Raw genomic sequence first — 16264 nt, 5'->3', positions numbered from 1 at the left:
GCTTTCAGATTCGGGTTTTCCCAGATGTCCCAATATGACATCTCTAATAAAATGGAACTTTGAGGGAACTCAAGCCTTGGAATTTTCTTTCGTTGGGGGGTGTTACTTGGAACCCAGACACTCCGACAGCTTCTGGAACCTTCTCTCTTGTCTCCTAGCCAACCAAGCAGAACTTTGGTATTGTGATGTTCGTTTGTGTCGTGGATTCCAGAAGTGCCAACATACACATCCAGAATGTAGCCTTGCTTCCTATCAGGGGCAACATTTTTTGTCGGTGTGAATTGTAGAACTTCTTCTTGTAGAACGACTTTCATTTTTTTTAATTAAGCTCCTTCCATCCGCTTGGGAAATCGTATTTAAATTTAGGGTAAGAGTAACCAGAGGTGTTTTTTTTTGTTTTTTTTTAGCCAACTGTCAAAATTTAGAGGGCAGTTTTGCTAGGGCGGTTTCTCAGTTGTGTTGATGGATGGAGCAGCTGTTTCCTGGGCATTGAGGGGTTATTTTTTTTATATAATTTTATTTATGGTTTGTTTTTTTCTTCAACATATAGAAATAGTGAATAGTACGTTGTCTGGGTCAGTTTGCTTTATACAAAATACTAGTAATAAGTATTAACTGACATGGTGATAATTTTTGTATATCTCATTTTTTTCTATGGGGATCATTTTTGTATATCTCATTTTTTTCTACATGTTTCACTTTTCTTTTTTATACTGTAACTGCTATTCTAATAGCAATCCTTCATGAAAGTTATTGCATTACATTCTTGATTAAATTATCTTTCCTTTGATATATAATTTTATGGTACTACTCCCCCCGAAAAAGTGGTATTCTTAGCTAGTTTTAGAAAATACACTTTTCCCAAAAGGTTTCCACATTTTTGGCCACTACTGTAGTAGTTATAGTAACTTATATCATGGGACAGTATGTAAAACAACATTTTCCCAAGTTTTCGTTTCTAGCTCTGTTTTCTAATCTTTAATCAAACAAATCCCATAAGAAGATGTATTCTATATCTATCTATCTGCCCCTTTTAGTATTTCAATTCTTATTAACTTTTTGATCAATCTCCCATGCTCCTTCCTTGGAATCTTGTATCCCTCGACATCACTCATGTTTAATCTAAATATCTTCTCTCCCTCTACATCTGCCTCTTGTTGTCTTCCCTCTAAAACAGGGTGTCTCCAACCTTGGTAACTTTAAGACTTGCGGACTTCAACTCCCAGAATTCCTCAGCCAGCAAAGCTTGTTATTGTTATTGTAAATGTTATTGCTCCTTTTTCCGGTACCTAACAATCCCCAATTTTTCCCATTCTAGTTTATCCTTGCGTGCAATTCCAGTAAGTCCTGATGACCTCCTCACTTCCTGCCTCTTGAGTTTTAAATGTATTCCAGGGACCAGAAGCAAAACCATCATTCCTTGGTTCTGAACCTTGACACAAACGCTAGGTCGTGGTGGATCTAACCATCGTTGGTTTTGTTGACCTAAGTGGTAATTAACTGCCATTGCACAGCAGAAATCCTAAAGGGGTTTAGAAAGGACTAGCTGAGTTCCCACAACATTAAGCTACCAACTAGTCAACCATGTGTTGTGGGAATCAAATCTAAAGCAGGGGTCACCAACCTTGGCAACTTTAAGACTTGTGGACTTCAACTCCCAGAGTTCCTCAGCCTTCAAAGCTTTGCTGGCTGAGGAACTCTGGGAGTTGAAGTTCACAAGTCTTAAAGTTGCCAAGGTTGGAGACCCCTGCTCTAAAATACCCATCAGTACCTCTTTCGTCCCTTCTAAGGGATCTTTCTCTTTGCTCTCTTCTATATCTTCTACTGAGGGCTTTACGAGAAGGATCAACCAGGTCCTTTCAGAAAAGGAGCCAACCCAAGGCTGTGGCGTTGGGCTGTGGGTTCTGGTTCTCCAAGGTGGCCATGTGTGTGTTGTGTTTTTGCAGGGAAAGCTCACCTCAAGAAAGCCATAATTGAGCATGAGGAGGCCATGAGGATCCACAGCTTGTGCAAGATCTTGAGGAAGATGGATATCTTGCAGGAGGTCCTCTCGCTGGCCCACAAACGGTCCCTCAGCAAATACTCTGAAATTGACCACGAGGAAGATTTCTTTGAAACTGCAGAAGCCCCAGACATCCATCGTAAGTGAACGAGTGAACTTTTGTCTCCCAACAGATTGTGATCCATCACATGGTAGCCCTTGTCAATTTTTTCTGGGTCTGAGTTGGAAGGGACCTTGGAGGTCTTTTAGCCCAGGGGTCTTCAACCTTGGCAACTTTAAGCCTGATGGACTTCAACTCCCAGACTTCAACTTCTGGGAGTTGAAGACCGCCAGGTTTAAAGTTGCCAAGGTTGGAGACCCCTGTTCTAGCCAAACCTCCCTGCTCAAGCAGGAGACCCTATCCCACCCCAGATAAATGTCTAATCTCTTCTTGAAAACCTCCAGTGACGGAGCACCCACAACTTCTGGAGCCCAGCCGTTCCACTGATTCATTGTTCTCATTCTCAAGAAATTTCTCCTTCGTTCTGGGTTGCTTCTCTCCTTGGTTAGTTTCCATCCGTTGCTTCTTGTCTTGCCTTCTGGTGCTTCGGAGAATAGATTGAAACCCACCCATTTCTCTTTCTGGCAGCCCTTCAAATACTGGAAGACTGCTATCATGTCACCCTAGTCCTTCTTTTTATTAGACTAGACATACCCAATCCCTGCAACTTTTTTGGGGGTGAACTTAGAGAAATTTGGTCTTCGCTGTCCCTGAGCCTCAATGGAACAATCCGTTTGGCTCAAAAAAGGATAAAATTGGAATAATAACAGAATAACAGAGTTGGAAGAGACCTTGGAGGTCTTCTAGTTCAACCCCCTGCTCAGGCAGGAAACTCTACACCACTTCAGACAAATAGTTATCCAAGTTCTTCTTAATAACTTGCCACATCTAGTGGCAAGCTGTTCCACTAATTAATTGTTCTCACTGTCAGGAAGTTTCTCCTTAATTCCAGGTTGCTTCTCTCTTTGATGAGTTCCCATCCATTGTTTCTTGTCTTGCCTTTTTGTGCTTTGGAAAATAGGTTGACCCCTGTCTTCTTTATGGCAGCCCCTCAAATATTGGAAGATTGCTATCGTATCACCCCAAGTCCTTCTTTTCACTAGAAGACTTTTCACAAAGACATATCCAGTATCTAAGATCTAAAAGCAAAGCCATGTAGGGCTTTCAAGGTTAAATTAATACTTGGAATTGTGCCTGGAAACCTTGTGTAATACAACTCCCACAGCATAGATGAAAGGTAGCTATAACAGTTGTGGCCTGCTGGCATGCAAGTAGCTACAGTTTGCTCTAATTCCAGTTTCTGACCAGTCTTCAATTGGGGTGCCACTCATCATACATTGCGGTAATCTGCCCTATGGTGACAAGGACATGAATGAGTATCACCGTGGCCAGATAAGTTGCGGTCAACATGTTGACCAAAACGATGTGAAAAATCGCCACGGTGACCAAAACGATGTGAAAAATCTCTTGGCCATAGCTCCTACCTACCCTTCCGATAGTAGCCATAAGTCCAAGAGGACCCTTAAGCCATAGAGTTACATTTTCATGGGGTTGCTGCCAACACAACAGCTTTTGGAACTGACAACACAACATGGTTGGGTTCATCCATGACCTCCATTGACCAGTAGCAAAGACATGTTCCTTTGGTGTTTCATGAAGGATCAGAGACCTGCTTATGCTCACTATTAAACTTCCCCTTCATGGCTTCTGAAGTTCTAAGTGTCATTCCAGCTCTTTTTCAGATGTTCTAAGTCAGGGGTCGGCAACTTTGGCTTAGGGCCTGGGTATTTACGGGACCGCCTACTGTTACCGCATGCCTCCCACCGACCCGTACGCTCACACAGAGAGGGACTTCTCAGGGTGCCGTCCGCCAAACAATGTCAGCTGGACGGCCCCCAGGGGATCCTTCTCTGTGGGGGCTCCTACCCTCTGGAACGAACTTCCCCCTGGTTTACGCCGAATACCTGACCTTCGGACCTTTCGCCGCAAATTGAAAACACATCTATTCGCGCGGGGCTGGCTTAAATTTTATTGGGTTTTTATTGGGTCTTTAAATTTTTACTATGAATTTTAATGGGTTTTTTAGTTTTATATGTTTTAAAGTCTTAGGCCAATGGTGTAATAAGTTTTTTAATTCGGGTTTTAATTGTATATTGTATTGTTTGTTTTATTTTGGCTGTACACCGCCCTGAGTCCTTCAGGAGAAGGGCGGTATAAAAATCGAATAAATAATAATAATAAAAATAATAACTTTAAACACTCCAAGAGCCACTAAGGTCCTAACCAGAAGCCCCCCATTCAATTCTGGAGCCAACCAGAAGTCCGATTCCCTCACCATAGAGTCTCCTCCTAGCATGGCATCCTTTTTCCTCTGCTGACCGGAAGTGCGGTTCCCACACCATAGAATCTCCTCCTAGCATGGCGCCCTTTTTTCCTCTACCTGTCCGAACCGAAAGTCCTATCAATTGTGGAACTGACCGGCGACAGGGAGCCACAGCAGAGGGATGAAAGAGCCATATGCAGCTCCAGAGTAGCAGGTTGCTGACCCCTGTTCTAGGTTGTTCTAGATTGAAGGACTAGGACCTTGCCCAGAGTCAAATTTTGTACTTGGGTGAATGGAAAGCACACCTTTTTTGGTGGGTCTTAGATCCATCTTCAGTGTAAACTAAAGTATGGAAGAAACCAAATTCCAAAGTTGTAACGTTTTCCCTCCGGTTTTGTTCTTCTAGCCAAAACACATCAGAGACCTGAAATCAAATCTCCCAACTTCTCCAAGGTGAAGGTCATCGACATCTTCCATAGACTCGTAAGTTCGATACCTCCTGTGAGAGAATTGTGTTTGGGTGGGCAGCAAAGGTCCTGTCCTCATAGAACTAGAATTCAAATAGCCCCTGTGTGTTTGTCGTGTCCCACTCCTCCGCTGACGGCCGGGTCAGGGAAATCCGAATCAGGTGTGCCTCTGCAGCTCTGCCAAAGTCCTAGCAAAGTCCTCAGGGCAGGCAGGAGACCAGAAAGTGACTTCAGCAAGATATGTTTAGACTTTGCCTGACTCAGAGAATGCCAGAAAGCAGATCCTTTATATAGGCCATGGGGTGTGGCTCCATGACTCAGCACTTATCCAGGCCTGCCCCTCCCTTCCTTCTGTTGCCTCCGCCTATCAAGTCTTCTGACGCGAAGGTCACTCCAGTCGGCAGCTGTTGGCAATAGACCTCCCTCAGGCTCACATGCTGTGGAGGAGGGGGAGGGGTCTAGTTGCTCCGTTTGCCTGGGCATGGAGCCAGAGCTGGGGGCTGGAGATACTTCCTCCTCTTCAGCCTGTCTGGGCATGGAGCCAGGGCTGGGGCCGGGAGGCATACTAGGACATTCCTCCGTGTTCGGAAGCAGATAAGAAGGCCCCAGCTGTGGTGAGATCGGACGAGACACAACAGTGTTGTGATTTCCAGTATACACTCGCGCACACCATTGCATGGTTCTCCAACTTTCATAAGAATTCCCATTTACCCAAGAGAGTTGATGGACACAAGAGTACCGTTGGAGTAGAATCGGAATTTTCTGATAGACTTAAGTTGCCATCAAGTCGGTTCTGGAGATGGCAGGAACCAATGTTCACCATCTCAGCTTGTCTCCAGCAATAATGAATAGCTGTTCCAAGGACTGTGTCTCCATCTCTTTGATCCTGTCCATCTGTCAGGGTTCCAAGGAACACCCCCAACAAAAGAAGACTCCTGAGGCTTGAAGTTCCTCTAAGTTCCATTTTATTAGAAATGTCATATTGGCACATCTGGGAAAACCCAAATCTGAAAGCTTCCAGGTTTTCCCCACCGAAAGGAAAGTCCAAGTTCCTGCCCAGCTCCCACTTGTCCATCACATGGCCCAATCAATGCACCATCCCAACTGGAAATGCTTCCCAGTTCCAGCCCTCCAGGTGCAGGGCAAGATGTCCTTGACTCTCAGAGAAAAGATTGTTATTATGACTACATATCACTCTGGCTCCATACAATCCCTCCTCCCAGTTTCCCACGGTAGTAAAAGTGGCAGGCCTGTAGGCCCAATGTAAAAAGATGGCTTCCAGGCTTGACACCATCCTTCCCTCAACTTTTCCAAGAGTAATCTGTAGCTCTTCCAAGGAATTTGCAGGGAGGCTATCCGTTCAGCCAATACATTATCTTTCCATTCTACTTTTCCTTTGATTTGCCAGTAGAATAATTTTGCCTAGGCCGTATCTCCTAGCACCCCATGATCAAACCTTGTGAAGTTTTCGTGTCAGCTCAGAAGAAGAAGAATTGTCCTCTGCTTGGCTATTTCCTCCTGCCCACATTGCAACCAACCTCCAGAATTTGCTGACCAGCGAAGCACAGAGAACTCAAAAGGAGGTGGAAGTTATTTGTGGAGAGCGTTCTTTCGGAGGCTCTTAACCACAGTGGTTCACCAGCCGCAGATCACATTTTACTTTAGGCCTTGCTCCTCCCACTGTTTCCGTTGTAGTAGTTGCCAGTTGTTGTTGTGCCTTCATCTCTTGTTCCTGGTGCTCTCTGAGCATGGTGGTTTGCTTGCAGACATTTAATTACCCAACTAGGTAACTGTTGTGTCTCGCCCGCTCCCCCTGCCGCAGCCGGGCCCCTCTTATCTCCTGCCGGACGCTGATAGTGCGGAAGAATGTCCTGGCATGTCTCCAGGCCCCAGCCCTGGCACCATGCCCGGACAGGCCGAGCAAGACGAAGAGCCTGACGTGCCTTCAGCCCCCAGTCCTGGCACCATGCCCAGGCAAACGGAGCAACTAAACCCCTCCCCCACAGCATGTGATCCTGAAGAATGTGAAGCCAGTCATGAGCTCAGATTACCAACAGCTGGAGGCTGGAGAGATCCTCGCTTCCGGAGAATGGAGAGGCGACGTCAGCAGAAGGAAGGGAGGGGCAGGCCTGGATAAGTGCTGAGTCATGGAGCCACACCCCATGGCCTATATAAAGGATCTGCTTTCTGGCATTCTCTGAGTCAGGCAAAGTCTAACTTGGATTGCTGAAGTCACTTCCTGGTCTCCTGCCTGCCCTGAGGACTCTGATAGGACTTTGGCAGAGCTGCAGAGGCACGCCTGATACGGACTTCCCCGACCCGGCCGTCAGCGGAGGAGTGGGACACGACAGTAACATCATAAATGCTAGAAAGGAATGGGATTTGCTCTTATTTTATATACATGTGGCTTGCCCTGCCGAGGTCATGGGAGCATTCGTGCTGGTTCCTTGATTAGGCTGTTGTTTATTGTTTGGTTGTTGGTCCACTATTAATCATGGTGTTAATCTCTAGATCTCTAATCTGTAGAGATCAATGCTCCCTCCCTTCTAGCACTGGTGATGTTCTCTAGTTGGGTGATAAAACATTTGCAAGAAATCAAGCAAGCTTAGAGAGCTCCAAGGACCTCATAGTTGTTGTTGTCGTCGTCGTCGTCCTCCTCCTCCTGCAAATCCTATTCCTTTCTATAACTGATGATGTTCTCTAGTTGGGTAATGAAATGTCTTCAAGGAAGGAACCAAGCTCAGAGAACTCCAAGGTCCTCCATCTCCCTCTCCTCTTCCTCCTCCTCTTCCTCTCCACAAACAACACTCCCTTCTAGCACTGATGATGTTACCTAGTTGGATCATGAAATGTCGCCAGAAAACCACCAAGCTCAGAGACCACCGAGGATCCTCCTTGAGTTACAAATTGTTGTGACTAGTCCTCCCTCCTCTCCTCAGCCGGACCCCTCCCGTCTCCAACCGGGCCTGTTATCAGACTCCGAGTCTGATAATGAAGATGAACGGCCTGTCATGCCTCCAGCCCCCGGCCCTGGCCCCATGCCCGGAGAGGATTCCAGGAGTGGGAGGACAAGCCCGATAAACCTCACTCATACAGCGTGTGTTCCTTTGGCTCAGCCGTCAGAGCAGGACGTCAGCCAGGTGCTGGAATTATTCGGCCCTACTCCCTCTGATCCCTCCCTTTCCCAGAAGCTGCCAGCAGATTCAGCTGAAGACAATTCAGGGTGGGAGGACCCTCGCTTCCGGAGATCTGAGAGGCGACACCAGCAGAAGGAGGGGTGGGGCAGGCCTGGATAAATGCTGAGTCATGGGGCCACACCCCACAGCCTATATAAAGGACCTGCTTTTGGCATTCCAACCTTGAGTCAAACAAAGTCTTATCGAGTTTGCTGATACCGGACCCTATCGCTGAAGTCACAACTTGGACTCCTGCTTGCCCTGATAAACCTCGAAGGAACTTGGCAAGCTGCAGAGGCTTCGTTGCCAAGTTTGTCACGGACTTCCTTGACTCGTTCGTCGGAGTGGGGGGTGGGACATGACACAAATATTCCCTTCTGTTGACCAGTGTAATGTATGAACAACTTCAGAATGCCTTCTCAACCCAGCCCCATCTCTCGCTGTCTTCTAGTGCATGATCTGTTTCCCCCCCCCCCCTCCAGGGACCCCTCTCCGTTTTCTCTGCCAAGAATAAGTGGCACCCCACACGGACGGTGCACTTGGTCCGCGGAGCAAACGGCTTTGGATTCACCCTGCGAGGCGATTCTCCGGTCCTGGTCGCTGGGATCATCGCCGGTGGCTGTGCGGCGGTAAGTTGCCCATCCTGTAACAGCCAAGCTGGGATTCAGGGTTGCTTTGGAAATCTTACAGGAGTTCCCAGTTTCAGAGGGGCTGTTAGACCTGCCAGCACTTGTTCCCATTTGTTGAGGAAGGTATAGTTTTATTGCATTGCAGTAATGCATAGCCGGAACTAAGAATCGCGCGCCCAAATCCCTAAGTTCAACTTTTTCCTTCCTTAATTGTCTCCCATCGCTGATCCCTCCACGACCAATCAGATTCAAACAAGACGTTTTCAGAACGATGAGTTCAAGTTGGTACGCAGCAGCCTTCTTCTCCCAGCCGGGTGACCTTGAAGCAGCATCTCTGGCAGATACAGGCGTTAGTTTCGCTTTCCCCCAACTGTTCCCCCTTCCATCCACACACACCCAAAGATCATGTAGACAGTCACCGCATGGTAGCAAAGCACACAAAGCGAATGTAAGATGGCAACTACAGGGGCAGTCTTGGGTCAGGATGGAAATCTGATGCTGGAAGAAATTCAGTAGAAGGTCAAGAACCCACAACAACGTTGATCAAACAGTCAGTTGGTTCTTGGCCAGTTAGCTTAGTTTTCAGCCAATAAGAGCCGTATCCATGCCTCTACAAAACGGGTCATTCATTAAGAACTTTGGCGCCCGGGAGAACAGATAGAAGGAACCTGAATCCCTGGACGCAAAAACAAGGACTTCATCGCCCAAGTCACAAAGAAGGGGTTGACCTCGGCCACCGTGTGGAACTTCAAAGGGAGACTATGCAAAATTAATGGCCGAGAAGAATAGTCTTCTCAGCAGCTATGAACCATGAGAGGTAAACTAATCTGCCTGACCCAGCGGTCCAGAAGACCAGCTGGCAGATGGCAAACAACAGGAAAAGTTTTGTTTTGATGGAGCTATTTTGGTGGTGTGTTTCCAACCTCCTACCTCATTTTCCGTGCCCCCTCCTACGGCGTGTTCATCTTGCATCCCTCTTTCCTGGCTGACCTCTCCAAGGTTTGTTTTTTTTTATTACGGATTAACAGAGTTGGAAGGGACCTTGTAGGTCATCTAGTCCCACTCCCCCTACCCAAGTAGGAGACCCTAGCCCATTTCTGACAGGTGGCAGTCCAGTCTCTTCTTGAAAGCCTCCAGTAATGAAGCTCCCACAACTTCCGAAGGCAACTTCTGTTCCATTGGTTGATTGTTCTCACTGTTAGAAAATTTCTCCTCATTTCCAGGTTGAATCTCTCCTTGATCAGTTTCCATCCATTATTCCTTGTGTGGCCTTCGGGTGCTTTGGAAAATAGCTTGACCCCCTTCCTCTTCTCTGTGGCAGCCCCTCAAGTATTGGAAGGCTGCTATCCTGTCTCCCCTGGTCCTTCTCTTCCCTAGACCAGCCATGTCCGGTTCCTGCAACCATTCATTGTATGTTTTAGCCTCCAGTCCTCTCATCATCCTGTTTGCTCTTCTCTGCACTCTTTCTAGAGTCTCGATGTCTTTTTTATAGTGTGGTGACCAAAACTGGATGAAGTACTCTTACTAAGGCTTTATAAAGCGGTATTAACACTTCACCTGGTCTTATTTCTATCCTTCTGTTCTGTTCCTTCTTATTTCTATCTGCATCTGTTGGTGCAGTCTAGGATTGCATTGGCTTTTTTTGTCTGCAGCAGCGCACGGCTGGCTCATATTTAAGTGATCGTCCACTAGGACTCCAAGATCCATTTCACAGGTACACTCTTGAGCCATGTACACTGAGAGCATATGCACCAAGACAAATTCCTTGTGTGTCCAATCACACTTGGCCAATAAAATTCTATGCTGCCTTCTGGTCCTTTGGAGAATAGCTTGACCGCCTCCTCTCTCTGGCAGCCCCTCAAATATTGGAAGGCTGCTATCCTGTCTCCCCTGGTCCTTCTCTTCACTAGACTAGCCAGCCCCAGTTCCTGCAACCGTTCTTCATATGTTTTAGCCACCATTCCCCTAATCATCTTGGTTGCTCTTCCCTGCACTCTTTCTAGAGTCTCAGTGTCTTTTTTATAGTGTGGTGACCCAAAACTGGATGAAGTACTCTTACTAAGGCTTTATAAAGCGGTATTAACACTTCACCTGGTCTCATTTCTATCCTTCTGTTGGTGCAGCCTAGGATTGCATTGGCTTTTTTTGGTCTGCACCAGCACACAGCTGGCTCATATTTAAGTGATAGTCCACTAGGACTCCAAGATCCATCTCACAGTTACTACTATTGAGCCAGGTACCACCTATGCTGCCTTCTGGTCCTTTGGAGAATAGCTTGACCACCTCCTCTCTGTGGCAGCCCCTCAAATATTGGAAGGCTGCTATCCTGTCTCCCCTGGTCCTTCTCTTCACCAGACTAGCCAGGCCCAGTTCCTGCAACCGTTCTTCATATGTTTTAGTCTCCCCTCCCCACTAAACCATCTCCAGCAAATTATACCCATTTTTACCTCAACAGGAAGCCGGTCTGAAGGAAGGGGACTACATTGTCTCCATCAATGGCCAAGACTGCAGGTGGTCGAAACACGCAGATGTGGTGCAGCTGTTGAAGGTGGCCGGAGAGGAGGGGGTGAAAGTGGGCGTTATCACTCTGCTGCCCCCAGAAGGACAGAGTGCGGTAAGCCGAGGAGGATGGGGCCAGGGGTGGTGGATGATGGGGTAGGGTGGAACCCAACTGTTCTTGGGGTCTCCAAGGGAGGGTTTGCAATCTTTTACATCTAGTTATATAAAAGAGTTATGACCATTTTTCACACTTAACGACCGTTGCAGCAGCCCTATGGTCACGTGATCAAAATTTGGTTGCTTGGCAACTGGTTCGTAGTTACGACGGACTCAGTGTCCCTGGATCACGTGAGCCCCTTTTGCGACCTCCTGACAAGCAAAGTCCATGGAAAAGACAGTTTCGCTTAACAACCGGGTTGCTAATTTAACCGCTGCCGTGATTCACTAAACAACGGCAGCAAGGAAGGTTGTAAAATAGGGACAAAACTCACTTAATAAATGTCTCACTTAGCCACATCCATTTGGGACTCCATGGTGGGCGTAAGTCGAGGACTACTGATACAACCTATTTGTGAGTGTTCCAAGTAATGCACCCATTGAAGAGCAGAACTCCGAGGCAGGTGGACTCCTCAAAGAACAATTTATTGAATAGAATAGAATAGAATAGAATAGAATAGAATAGAATAGAATAGAATAGAATAGAATAGAATAGAATAGAATAGAATTTTTATTGGCCAAGTGTGATTGGATACACAAGGAATTTGTCTTGGTGCATACGCTCTCAGTGTACATAAAAGAAAAGATACCTTCATCAAGGTACAACATTTACAACACAATTGATGGTCAATATATCAATATAAATCACAAGGATTGCCAGCAACAAAGTTACAGTCGTACAGTCATAAGTGGAAAGAGATTGGTGATGGGAACGATGAGAAGATTAATAGTAGTGCAGATTTAGTAAATAGTTTGACAGTGTGGAGGGAATTATTTGTTTAGCAGAGTGATGGCCTTCGGGGAAAAAACTGTCCTTGTGTCTAGTTGTTCTGGTGTGCAGTGCTATATAGCGTCGTTTTGAGGGTAGGAGTTGAAACAGTTTATGTCCAGGATGCGAGGATACTTCATATTGGCACAACTGGTAAAAACCGACTCTTGAGAGTTCCCGCGGTTTTCACCGGATTGAAAAAGTGAAAGTTTCCCTTTTCCCCCAAGTCATCAGTCACATTGTCCCATAGAGCCAGTTGCTTGGTTACTCCGCTCCTCCTCTCCCCCAGTCACCTGTTGGAATGTCCTTGGTTCCTACGGGAAAACTTTTTGCTTTGACCGTAAGACCCCAGCAATCTATTTCCTCCCTCCCTGTCCCTTCTTCTACTTCCTTGTGGCAACCCTGAAGCCTCCAAGTTGAACCTCAGCCAGGTTCACTTCAGAGTTGACAGTCGGACCCCCTTAACTGACAAGGAACTCCTGAAAAAAGAAAAGAAACCACATAGGGGTTCATCGGTGTTTAAATTAACCACCTCTTCCTTCCCCCCTCCCCCCGAGGTCCCTTTGTTTTTGAGGGTATTTCTCGTGGAACTGTTTAACCAACCTGTGTACCGTTACATCCCAGCTCTTTACCCATGTAGCTTCAGAGAGCGGCTAGCCCAGAGGTCGGCAACCTTAAACACTCAAAGAGCCACAAAAGTCCGAACCGGAAGCCCTCCATTCAATTCTGGAGCCGACCGGAAGTCCGGTTCCCCCACCATAGAGTCTCCTTCTAGCTGGCGTCCTTTTTCCGGAGCTGACCAGTGACAGTGATCCTCAGCTAAGGGATGAAAGAGCCACGTGTGGCTCCAGAGCCACAAGTTGCCAACCCGTGGGCTAGCCCTTCCATTGTACTAGGTATTGCAATCTCCCCGCGTACAATCTGGAATCTAAGATTCTCTTCATTTCGTAATGCCGTCAGGGTTGACACTATTCTTGGTCATCTGGCCCAGTGGTAGTCAACCTGGTCCCTACCGCCCACTAGTGGGCGTTCCAGCTTTCATGGTGGGCGATAGAGGTTTTGTCCGATACTGAAGCACTTTCCTTTTTTTTAATTTAATTGACTTTTTTAAAAAAAATAATAGCGTTGTTTAAAAACATTTTCATTAGGTTTTCATAAAATTCCCTGTGACAATTTAAATTTCTGAAAATATACTATTTGTATCGCCCGCGCATAAGTTTAGTTCACGTTACGTAAGTGAAACTAAATGGCGCTATAGTGCGACCGCAAACAAAAGAGCCTCGACCCAGAATTGCTCGCGCATCTCCCCCCCCACACCACCCAGCTGTAACAGACAAGCAGAGCTGGTAGCCAGTACCCCCCCCAACCCAATCCACGATGCACGAGAAGCATGCGCAGAGGATGATACATGGCGCATTACTGAGGAAACCGGTGGGCGATTAGAAAATTTTACTACTAACAGAGATACAAAAGTGGGCAGTAGGTATAAAAAGGTTGACTACCCCTGATCTGGCCCTTCCTTTTTTCTCCAGAAAGTGGACAAGAAGCCGACAGCCACGACCTCCGGAGCGGGAGCTGCGCTGAAAAGCAACAAAGAGAACAGCCGCAAGAGCCCCCTGCCAAGCAAGGCTGCCAGGGGTCTCCTCGCCTGGGGACGGAAGAGCAAACGCAGCAAAAGCTGCAGCTCCGTGACCCTCCCCTTCGCCGTGGGGGATAACAAACCGACCCACTGAGCCTGCCCAGATCCATCATCTCCTGGACTGGAGAAGAGGCGATGGGTGTCCATCGCGCAGATGTTTTGCGACTTCTTCAAACGAGACTCATTTTGGGAAGGTGGACCAGAGTTGTATCACCTTGCTTTTGGGGGGTGGGCTTTGGCAGGCGGGGAGGAAATGTGCCTTGGGAGAAAAATTAATTCTGCACCACTAAACTTCCTGATGACTTAAGATGAAGCTCAGTCATTATGGGATGTCTGCCTCTTTAAAACCAGATATTGGAGACCCGGCTGTGGGTCATCTTGCCCACTTGGGGAATATTTTTCTGGAGGTATCGGACTGGGCCTTGCTGGTAGTTAGGATGGATGGACATTGAAACAGAGCCTCGAAGGGAGGAGTTCAAATCTTGCCGGTGTCAGTGGGGCTGGAAGAATTTGGGGAAGGTCCTCTGTACCGGCTTGAACCGTTCCCTGTGGAGGAATGGCTGGGAGCCACCAAGGCCCAGCTTGGGGGTCGGGTGGGGTGGGCCTCTCCTTGGAAAGAACAGTGCAGCTATCCTCAGCCCACCATCGAAAAAAGGGAGAGGGGTGCAGCTCCTGGAGTGGGGGGAGACAGTTGCTAAAAGGTCTTTGGGAGAATATCTGTAGGAGGAACCCAAAGGGACTTTTTTTTCCCAAGAGGCAACTAGGCTTTCTGGGTTTTTTTTTGAAGAGGTTTCACTTCTCATCCAAGAAGCTTCTTCAGCTCTTGCACACAGCTGGTCATTGGTATCCTTTTAGAGGGCCGTTGAGGCCACCTGGAGGGTTATCTGTGCCTTCAGTTGTCCAGAGATGTTTTTTGCAGGAGGCAACTGGACTTTCTAGTTTTGCTTTGAAGATGCTTCACTTCACATCCAAGAAGCTTCTTCAGCTCTGACCGGATGGTGGGGAATGGAAGGATTTATACTCCTTGCAGACAGCTGGTCATTTGCATCCTTTCTGAGAGACGTTGAGGCCACCTGGAGGTTTATCTGTGTTTTGAGGGTCACCTGAGTGGTGCAAATGGGTGTGGAGCAGAGGTGAAATGCTCCTGGTTCGCACCGGCTCGCCCGATTAGGTAGCGATGGCGGCTGCTGGTTCGGAGGACCGGTAGCAAAAATCCCTGGCCCCGCCCCCACTGCCTCTGCTGAGCCGCACCATCAGCAGAGGTTTTTTTTTTTACTTTTAAAAGTTTTTCTTCAGCCAAAACATGCCTTTAAAAGTAAAAAAAACCCCTCTGATGATTATGGGGCTGAGCAGAGATCATCAAAACCTTTTAAAAGTTTTTTTTAAAAAAAAACCTTCAGCCGAAGGGGAAAAAAAACAAGAAAAAAAATGAGATTTTAAAAGCCTCCTCTGGCGATCCCAGAGGAGTTTCCTGATCCTCACAGACTTTTAAACTCACTTTTTAATAGCCCCCACTTACAAGAGCCCCCACCCATGCCCAGCCAATTCCCCCTCCTCACTTACCTATAATTACTGCTCTTTCGGGCTGGCAACGCCATGTTTTCTTCAGCTACTGAAGAAAGAAAAAAAAAGCTTGCTTTGACTTCCTGCTTTGCTGGCTGAGGAACTCTGGGATTTGAAGTCCACAATAAAATAAAATAAAATAATAAAATAAAATATTTGTGCAGCTTATTGAGATTTGGTGTGTTTCTGTAGTGTTTCACTCGTAACTACACAAACACTCAAAATCTCAGAAAGCTGTATGTGGCATTTTGTGTGTGTGTGTATGTGTGTGTGTGTGTGTGTGTAAAGTGTGAAAGTTGGTTTTTGAGCTTTTTGTGGCTGTGTGAAGTGTGAAATGTAGCCGCTTTTACATTGTGTGTGAGTCAGTTGTATTGTGTGTGTCTAAAGTGTGAAAGTTGGTTTTTGATACCTCTTATTTTTTTTATACTTTTGTTTATTATTTTTATTATTTATTGTTATTGGCCACGCCCACCCAGTCATCTGACCACCAAGCCACGCCCACCAATTAAGCCACGCCCACAGAACCGGTAGGGGAAATTTTTAGATTTCACTCCTGGTGTGGAGCCTTCTTGGAACTGCTGAAAGGACTGTGTTGTACACTGGAGATAGGTTGTGTTGTATCCCTCCCTCTCTGTGGAGTGAGGGCTGTTCAATATGACCCTGAGGACACAGAAAAACCTCCAAGTGGCCTCAACAACTCACTAAAAGAATGCAAATGACCAGCTGTTGTCTGCAAGGAGTATAAAACTTTCCATTTCCCGCCATCCGGTCAGAGCTGAAGAAGCTTCTCTGATGAGAAGCAAAACCTCTTCAAAGAAAAACCAAAGAAAGTCTAGTTGCTTCTTGAAAAAAAGTACCTTTTGGACAACCGTGACCTGGAGGACTGAGGATCTCCAAAGCCACTTGCAAGCTGCATCTGAAAGAGGAGACTTGGAAGAGAG

General features: G+C 46.8%; 1 protein-coding gene across 3 annotated transcripts in view; it reads left to right on the top strand.

The window, feature by feature from the left end:
• The window catches only part of RHPN1 (rhophilin Rho GTPase binding protein 1), a 54435-nt gene extending 40368 nt beyond the window's left edge, over positions 1-14067 (top strand). The window contains exons 11-15 of one of the 3 annotated variants that reach the window (XM_058174370.1): positions 1947-2141; positions 4772-4848; positions 8491-8637; positions 11093-11251; positions 13654-14067. In XM_058174370.1, the coding sequence (XP_058030353.1) occupies positions 1947-2141; positions 4772-4848; positions 8491-8637; positions 11093-11251; positions 13654-13854 (779 nt within the window). In that variant the 3' untranslated portion in view covers positions 13855-14067. Of the gene's footprint in view, positions 1-1946; positions 2142-4771; positions 4849-7771; positions 8424-8490; positions 8638-11092; positions 11252-13653 lie in introns of those variants that run through there. The other 2 variants (XM_058174371.1, XM_058174372.1) reach the window with 2 other exon arrangements.
• Positions 14068-16264: the final 2197 nt, after the last annotated feature.

This window comes from Ahaetulla prasina, chromosome 3, assembly GCF_028640845.1.
Source record: "Ahaetulla prasina isolate Xishuangbanna chromosome 3, ASM2864084v1, whole genome shotgun sequence".
NCBI lineage: Eukaryota > Metazoa > Chordata > Lepidosauria > Squamata > Colubridae > Ahaetulla > Ahaetulla prasina.
The sequence above is the reverse complement of the archived record's forward strand: the minus strand, read 5'-3'. Positions and strand labels throughout refer to the sequence as shown.